General features: G+C 34.5%; 1 protein-coding gene across 1 annotated transcript in view; it reads right to left on the bottom strand.

Annotated features, from left to right (window-relative positions):
* The window catches only part of LOC135219076 (uncharacterized), a 62,528-nt gene extending 53,613 nt beyond the window's left edge, over positions 1-8,915 (bottom strand). Inside the window, exon 1 of the mRNA XM_064255506.1 lies at positions 8,696-8,915. Within this exon, the coding sequence (XP_064111576.1) occupies positions 8,696-8,915 (220 nt within the window). The remainder of the gene's footprint in view (positions 1-8,695) is intronic.
* Positions 8,916-9,814: the final 899 nt, after the last annotated feature.

Below are 9,814 nucleotides of genomic sequence, written 5' to 3'. Positions count from 1 at the left end.
ACAAAATGGTAATGAAGAACAGTAGGAGAAGGAAAACCAACCTAAGCATGGCATGGATAGACTATAAGAAAGCCTTCGACATGATACCACACACATGGCTAATAGAATGCCTGAAAATATATGGGCAGAGGAAAATACCATCAGCTTCCTCAAAAATACAATGCGCAACTGGAATACAATACTTACAAGCTCTGGAAAAAGACTAGCAGAGGTTAATATCAGGAGAGGGATCTTCCAGGGCGACTCATGTCCCCACTACTCTTCGTAGTAGCCATGATTCCCATGACAAAAGTACTAACAGAAGATGGATGCCGGTACCAACTCAAGAAAAGAGGCAACAAAATCAACCATCTGATGTTCATGGACGACATCAAGCTGTATGGTAAGAGCATCAACGAAATAGATACCCTAATCCAGACTGTAAGGATTGTATCTGGAGACATCAGGATGGAGTTTGGAATAGAAAATGCGCCTTAGTCAACATACAAAAAGGCAAAGTAACGAGAACTGAAGGGATAAAGCTACCAGATGGGAGCAACATCAAACACATAGATGAGACAGGATACAAATACCTGGGAATAATGGAAGGAGGAGATATAAAACACCAAGAGATGAAGGACACGATCAGGAAAGAATATATGCAGAGACTCAAGGCGATACTCAAGTCAAAACTCAACGCCGGGAAATATGATAAAAGCCATAAACACATGGGCAGTGCCAGTAATCAGATACAGCGCAGGAATAGTGGGATGGACGAAGGCAGAACTCCGCAGCATAGATCAGAAAACCAGGAAACAAATGACAATACACAAAGCACTACACCCAAGAGCAAATACGGAACAGACTATACATAACACGAAAGGAAGGAGGGAGAGGACTACTAAGTATAGAGGACTGCGTCAACATCGAAAACAGAGCACTGGGGCAATATCTGAAAACCAGGGAAGACGAGTGGCTAAAGAGTGCATGGGAAGAAGGACTAATAAAAGTAGATGAAGACCCAGAAATATACAGAAAGACAGAGAAGAGAAAGAGAGAGGACTGGCACAACAAACCAATGCACGGACAAATACATGAGACAGACTAAAGAACTAGCCAGCGATGACAATTGGCAATGGCTACAGAGGGGAGAGCTAAAGAAGGAAACTGAAGGAATGATAACAGCGGCACAAGATCAGGCCCTAAGAACCAGATATGTTTCAAAAGTATGATAGACGGAAATAACATCTCTCCCATATGTAGGAAGTGCAATACGAAAAATGAAACCATAAACCACATAGCAAGTGAATGCCCGGCACTTGCACAGAACCAGTACAAAAGAGGCATGATTCAGTGGCAAAAGCCCTCCACTGAGCCTGTGCAAGAAACATCAGCTACCTTGCAGTAATAAGTGGTACGAGCACCAACCTGAGGGAGTGATAGAAAACGATCAGGCAAAGATCCTCTGGGACTATGGTATCAGAACGGATAGGGTGATACGTGCAAACAGACCAGACGTGACGTTGATTGACAAAGTCAAGAAGAAAAGTATCACTCATTGATGTCGCAATACCATGGGACACCAGAGTTGAAGAGAAAGAGAGGAAAAAATGGATAAGTATCAAGATCTGAAAATAGAAATAAGAAGGATATGGGATATGCCAGTGGAAATCGTACCCATAATCATAGGAGCACTAGGCACGATCCCAAGATCCCTGAAAAGGAATCTGGAAAAACTAGAGGCTGAAGTAGCTCGGCCGGGCCTCATGCAGAAGAGTGTGATCCTAGAAACGGCACACATAGTAAGAAAAGTGATGGACCTCTAAGGAGCAGGATGCAACCCGGAATCCCACACTATAAATACCACCCAGTCGAATTGAAGGACTGTGAGAGCAAAAAAAAAAAAAAAAAAAAAAAAGAAAAAAAAAAAAAAAAAAAACAAAAAAAAAAAAAAAAAAAAAAAAATAATAATAATAATAATAATAATAATAATAATAATAATAATAATAATAATAATAATAATAATAAAAACATTTCGGAAGGAGACCCTCTCAAAAACAGGTTTTTATTGAAAATGGTGCCTGCTTCAGCACTCTTAATCTTGTAGAGAGTCTTCTCTATTAAGACTTTCTACAAGATTAATAGTGCTTGAAGCAGCAACCATTTTAACAAAATGATAATAAAATAATAATAATAATAATAATAATAATAATAATAATAATAATAATAATAATAGATCAGGCCCTAAGAACCAGATAGTTCAAAGTATGATAGACGAAATAACATCTCTCCCATGTAGGAAGTGCAATACGAAAAATGAAACCATAAACCACATAGCAAGTGAATGCCCGGCACTTGCACAGAACCAGTACAAAAAGAGGCACGATTCAGTGGCAAAAGCCTCCACTGGAGCCTGTGCAAGAAACATCAGCTACCTTGCAGTAATAAGTGGTACGAGCACCAACCTGAAGGAGTGATAGAAAACGATCAGGCAAAGATCCTCTGGGTACTATGGTATCAGAACGGATAGGGTGATACGTGCAAACAGACCAGACGTGACGTTGATTGACAAAGCAAGAAGAAAGTATCACTCATTGATGTCGCAATACCATGGGGACACCGAGTTGAAGAGAAAGAGAGGGAAAAATGGATAAGTATCAAGATCTGAAAATAGAAATAAGAAGGATATGGGATATGCCAGTGGAAATCGTACCCATAATCATAGGAGCACTAGGCACGATCCCAAGATCCCTGAAAAGGAATCTGGAAAAACTAGAGGCTGAAGTAGCTCCGGGCTCATGCAGAAGAGTGTGATCCTAGAAACGGCACACATAGTAAGAAAGTGATGGACTCCTAAGGAGGCAGGATGCAACCCGGAACCCCACACTATAAATACCACCCAGTCGAATTGGAGGACTGTGATAGAGCAAAAAAAAAAAAAAAAAAAAAAAAAAAAAAAAAAAAAAAAATAATAATTAATAATAATAATAATAATAATAATAATAATAATAATAATAATAATAATAATAATAATAATAATAATAATAATAAATAATAATTTCTATTTGCCCCCGCTAAAAATTATTAAATGCCCACCATCCTGAAGTCGAGCGTATCATAAATTCAACTCAAGCGTGGGAGAGAGATGGCCATTTAATTCAATTTAATTCAGATTTCCCTTCATTTATGCCTGGTTTCCTCTCATGGCGGGGACTTTTGCAAAGAGCAATTTCCCCTTAAACGTGAGGAGGCAGCAATCGAATGCAGGAAGGATTTCTTCCTCGAGTGAGACCCTTTTTCTTTTTTCCTATTGGTATGTCGCTTTAATTGTAATGTTTTGTTACATGGCTTTTAATTGGGCGTTCATTTAGCCGAAGAAATTAAGAAGAATTCCTACCTAAATTTCACCGTAGAATTCAGCAGAGAGAAAACCCTTCCTTTCTTAGGTATCCTCATAATAACAGATGATATGCTAGTTACATTAATCAAGAAAGCAAGAATCCCCCTTGTAAACGAGAGTGAAATTTATATAAAAGAAAAGTTAAAATAAGGTTATTTTTGCTTGTCATATTCAGTGAACTGATTTAGATATGTAATTTATTATTTTCCTTTAACCAAATGATAAAACATGAATATTGTTTGTGAATTTCTCCAAAACGCAATTATTTTTCCTAGCCATAATATTATTCATATACATTCGATAAGTTGATCCTACATCCATAGACGAGGCTGAGACTTTTAACTTATGGTTTATGCAATATTTTCCATTAAACCACTGTTAAATTCATACTTTAGTTCCATATTCACGGCCTGATACTAAGCGCATTTATTAGACGAAGTTTACCTCTAATCTCAGACAAGAATCTCGTAAAATTAAGAATTTGCATGAATTAAATTCCTTACTACCAAGTGCACGAGGATAGAGGCTGGGAAGCTCCTGAACTTAGTTTAATATTAACATTTCCTTCGGCTAAAGTCTTGGTTTATTAGGGTTCTCATGTAAATAGCTAATAAAAATGGCTTGATGTTAGACGTGATTTATCAATTTTTCATAATCTCAAAGATCAAGCGAAGATGCAGCGCATCGCTACCCTAAAACAATTCTTAGATGTGAATATTTTGCTTACATTTTTGTCTGTTAATCTATGAATTAGATAATTAATCTTTCTTCGTCTAATAATAATTAAGTCATCGTACTTTTTTTCTAAATTAGTGTAATCATTGTTCGTGAGAGAGTTAAGAAGGAAAACAATATATATTCTATTTATAACTCACCCCGACAGAGTTCTACCATAAGGAAATGGTTCAGGTGTCTAATAAAATTTTTTTTTTTTTTCTTTATCTACATGAATGAAGTACCACTGTGTGTATCTAAATAGTGTTATATTCGCTTCCTTATCCTATTAAATGATCAACAGATTTTTACATCGATTGACAGTTAAAATATAAAGAAATATTTTTTTGTTTAGTAAATAGTTACTTGACATTTCATACGCAGCAGTTTGTGTCATTAACTGCTAGTCGAAATATTAAGAACAAAATGATTAGAAAATTGTCACTAAATATTCCACCTCACTGTGATTTGCAGTCTTTTGCCAAAGCTGCAATTTAAAACATTTTCCACAATAATTATGAAGCGAAAACGAGGCTTTTTAATTAAGTTACCGAGAGCGTAATCACTTTGAAAAAACTGATTGCTGAATGAGTGGTTAAAAATAGGGTTGTTATCGCGTATGCGCTCAATAAGGTTTAGTAGGGTTTTATGTTGTTATGCATGTATGGATGTATGAAAATATATTTGCATGAAAGTAATCGACACAAACATGTGCGTAGCAGAAATAAACTGATAGCTCACATTGGGATCGAATCCAAGCCTTGAAAGACCTGGGTTCGATTTCGATGTGAGTCTGACTCACATAAATTTATATATATATATATATATATATATATAAATGTATATATATACTTGATCTCAGAATACTCCACAGTAACCGCTCTATATGTTTAGAGCCATAAAGAAGGAGGCGTGAGTGGTGGGAATAGACGCATAAATATAGCAGCACCGCTATTTGGCCTGGCTAATGAGCCACCTTATCGTCAAACAGGTGCGCGATTTCCGGCGTAATATGCCTCCCCTCCGCCCCAATCAAGTTTCAGAGGATGCCAGGTTCCCTGTACTTCATCTTGGATACAGGTTCATCCAAGTTTCTCTCTTATTCGCTTCCTTTCTCTTGGACTTTTTTTTTTTTTTTTTTTTTTTTTTTTTTTTTTTTGTTTTTTTTTTTTGATGGCGGCGAAGATTCGAGGAAGATCTTTTGTTTCCATTTAGTCTGTCTTGGTTTAGACTGATTTTGAATACTCATTTAGTCGTGTTTAGTGATTTTAAGCCTAGGAATTGTTTGTGTGTTTACTCATTCATTTATTAATATTCATTTTTATTCCCTTTTAATAAAGGGGACAAGCTGGCCTTCATTCATCCGGATTTTGAAATACTCATTTACTCATATTTAAGAATTTTTTGTTTTTGAATGATTTTTCTGTTTATTTATTCATTTATCAAGATATATGTATGGAAACGTAACCACCAGAAAAACGCAATAATTGCACGGTTTTTCATCAGACTTGATAGCATAGTCCTTACAGAGTCAATTACTTTATTTTTTCCAACTTTCGCTATGGTAAAAAAAAATTATGTAACAGAAAACCGATTATCAGGTAGCTAAAAGATATATTTCTTCATGAAGAATACTTGCTTGGACTAACAGTATAATTATGCAGGGTCTGATAGTCCCTACGGAAATATAACCAGTTTCACCATAATGCTTGCATATATGCAAATGAACGAATGGAAAAGGCTCCGAGCATATTTGCATAAGCCTAATTGTTCCGGTATCTCTGCAAGAATTTCTCACTGTTCACAAATAATTTTCTAGTGTAAAATATTTTAATGGAATATTTTTTCAATACTTTTATTCTGCTTCATATTTGGAAAGAGTTAATAAATCATTCCCTTTTTAAAAGCAGATCCACGTTAAATAATTTAAAATCTTCATTTATCTTTTCTTTTCAAATCACTGGGAAGGCAAAACGGTTCGTAGTCATATTAAATTTTCTTTCTTTTGATGGATTATCCGTCGCCCAATACAATTTTTTAACTAAGGCTAAAAATCTGGTAGAAAAAGGGACGGTATGATTCTCATCAAAATTGAGTTTGGGGAAGAAATTTAAAGAAAAAGACTTTTATCATGGCTAACATTTTCCACAAAAAATATGGTAGTTGTGGAAAACGACGTTTATATGTTAAATTATAAATATATTAATGTTTTAATATGTATATTTTTTACCGAATAAGTGGGTCATGATGATAAAATTGAGAAAAAAGATATTTTTGAAAATTACCACATTATGACGGTGAAGTCAATAAAAATATTTCACGCAATATTGCCTCATTATGAACTGAATAACTGCATTTATACATTAGAAGTTTGTTTAATATAATTAAGTTTTTTTGTACGCGCCTGTAACCACTCATAGCATTACATAAATTTATCTAAATTCCAGTTCACAATGCACAGATATTTTTGAGAAACGATTTATATAAATAAATAATAAATTTATATAAATTCTTAGTTTAAAAACACAGGTTTTGGACAAATCTTTTATATATAGTTATAAAATTTGGATAAATTATTGCTCAAAATACTTTTTTAATACAAACGTTTTATATAAGTAAATATCAACTTATTCTCAATACATATATTTTTTGTACAATTAATTTGATATAAACAAAAAAATCAAAACAAACAGCAAAAATAAATAATGATAAATTAATAAATAAATAAACAACGTTTTTAAGTAGAGTATTCCAGGGGATGTCGTGAAGAATCGTGAGTGTCAGCCACAGTTGGCCGAAGCCTTCCAGGGAACCAACTTGGGCCATCATCACTTACTCCAACTTCCGTTCACAAGAGTCTGAGCAAATAGGATTTTGATCAATCAACCCGGGAACTTTCGGGGCAGTTATTAAAGTAACGCCAAATTGGGCCATACATCTTGGCCTAATGTAGTTTTCTGGATGTGATCTAAGTTTATATATTGGCGCCAATTTTCTTTATTTTTTTTCTTAATGGCCTCGTTAGCTGTCATTTTCTCCTCTTTTTCAGATTCAGCGTCGTAATCACTGCAATCTGTTTAGCTCCTTCTTAGCTTTTGTTTCCTTTCTGTTTTAATCGCTTCTTTTCCAATCACCTATCTTTCTTTATCATTCACTTTCCATCTCCTTCTTATCTACGTTCTTTGTATTTTAATCTGCCTCCTACAATTCCTCTATATTAATTTGATTTTCCTTCAATGCATCTCAATTTCCTCTTCATTCTCTTTCCTTTCTTTTGTTTTTCGACCTTTCCTCTCTCCCATTTTCCTGTGGCTCGTATGACGGTATGCTTATTGTCTCACTTCATTTTCTATTATTTATTTACATTTATCAGCTCCTAAGAGTTATTTTAAAATAACATTTTTACCTATATGTTCAATATACATCAATAAATGACAAGCTGTCAGTATTACAAGCATTTTCGATTTACTTGTAGTGGTAAACAAAATCGTTTTATAAAAGAAATCTGACTTCTGTTTCTTACTCCCAACGAGGGTAAGATAAACTTATATCAGTCAAATAGAAAATGAGTACCAACATAACCTTAAGAAGATCATTTAAGCATTGAACAGAGATAATGAATTTGCTTTTAAATATCCCTTAACTACCCAAAAATCATTGGATCTTAAAACTAGTAAAAATGTGTTTGGAATGTTTTTTTGCTGAATCGTGGTTTTGTACATTCTGATATTAATGTTGTAGCATTGGTAAGTTCTTTGGCCTTATTGAAGTTGAAAATAAATTTTATTAATTTTGAATTTCTGATGTATGAAGATAATATATTGACATTTTGCGAAGGGAACTAAACACTGTTGTACAAGACTTCAAACTTGAAAATGACGTGAAGTTAGATTTTTAATAACGAAGGAATATTGGAAACTACAAAGTGAAAATGAGTAGTAAAACCCATTGTCCGGATAATCCTTTACAACCAACCCACCCTTTATACACAATTAACTGAGATGGTGGGATACCAGAATTATGAATCATTAATATGGATTTCCCCGGTCTAGTTGTGCAAACACTCGGATATTCGAGAGCACTAGAAGCCTTCGAAGGAGAAGAGGAGAAAAGGGATAGAATGAAATATAAAAATTAAATAGAGAAAGAAAGAGGGAGTAACGACCGAGTAAAATATAAGGTCAATTTGAGTCTATGTTATAAATTCATAAAACTAAATTAAATTAATATTTGTTTCATTCCATCTAGGCTGTAAGCCGTCATTCCAGTATGAATTTGAAATTTGTATGAGGAGCCTCTGTGAATTTACGATTACAAATCGTCAGCTGATTGATTTATTATGAAAGATATGGCACAATGAAACATTCAATTGAAAGGTTACACTCGGACCTCATTCTACTTTATTTGAATGGCTTTATGGCGTATATTCATTTCATTCGCGTGAATATTCAACAGTTTTGGGAGAAATTTGAGCATATATATATATATATATATATATATATATATATATATATATATATATATATATATATATAATATATATATATTACAACTGCCGTCTGATATCCAATTCACTATACCTTGGGAATACTTTTCGCATACTTGGAAGAGATGGTAAGATACTAATGTGTCTAGAGATCTGAGAGAACTGGGAGTGGAGAGGAGGAGGAGGCGGAGGAGGAGGAGGAAAAGGAGGAGGAGGAGGAGGAGGAGGAGGAGGCAGAGGAGGAGGTGAAGGAGGAGGAGGCGGAGGAGGAGGAGGAGGGTCCTGGGATGCATCACTAAACACAGGAACCTGGAAAGGTCTGGAGCAAGCGGCCATGGGTCACCAAGAGGCCCAAGAACAACCGGAGTGTGATAGTATGTAATAATAATAATAATAATAATAATAATAATAATAATAATAATAATAATGATAATAATCACCATCATCGGTAATTATCATCAAAATTATTCTCAGTTACTCATAATTTGTTTAATACATCATTCCTTGAGTGACTTTTCATTATAAAATGTTTAGCAAGAAGACTGGTGATTATTAATGCATTTGAAACTTCAGAATTGTACTCATTTTAGTTCAAAGGTGTGTAATACGGTCTAAAGGCTTCATTAAAATAAAAACAGTTAGGAATAAATAAAATAAATAAAAACGTATTCAATATCAGTTCCGAAGATAGCTTACTTACATAAAACTAATTACGACCTGGACGAAAGCTTTTCAGAGCCGGGAGGGTAATAAAACTCTCGAAAGACTGCCAGTTAGTGAGGCCTATCCTAACGAAGTGATGTTTACGTTCCTACCTGCGTGATCCCATGATTAAAGAGGTTTCCCTTTAAAAATGAAGCTTATTTAATCCCCCGGGTGTTTGAAATCTCTGACACTGAAAGTGCCTTCAAACTTTATCTTTCGGCAAATAGCTTTTGGCGACCCAAAAGTCTGGGTGACATCGCTTCCCTAAGACTTGCCGAAGTTCCTAAAGCTGATATACCGCTTTGAAATACATATTTTGATACGTTTATGTGCATTATGCAAAATCCTCGCATTAAACAGGATGTGGTTGATCTGAACGGAACGAAGAAGCAAATACCTGACCACTCTAAAATGTCGAGCAATCAATAAGTTTGCGAAATTATATTACTGCTTCAGGTCTTGGACAACTAAAGATGAATTTTTCCTTGATTTTTTTCTTATATCTTATCATAAATAGCATTATTATTATT

Source organism: Macrobrachium nipponense, chromosome 1, assembly GCF_015104395.2.
Source record: "Macrobrachium nipponense isolate FS-2020 chromosome 1, ASM1510439v2, whole genome shotgun sequence".
Classification (NCBI taxonomy): domain Eukaryota; kingdom Metazoa; phylum Arthropoda; class Malacostraca; order Decapoda; family Palaemonidae; genus Macrobrachium; species Macrobrachium nipponense.
This window is presented reverse-complemented; position numbering and strand designations above follow the sequence as displayed.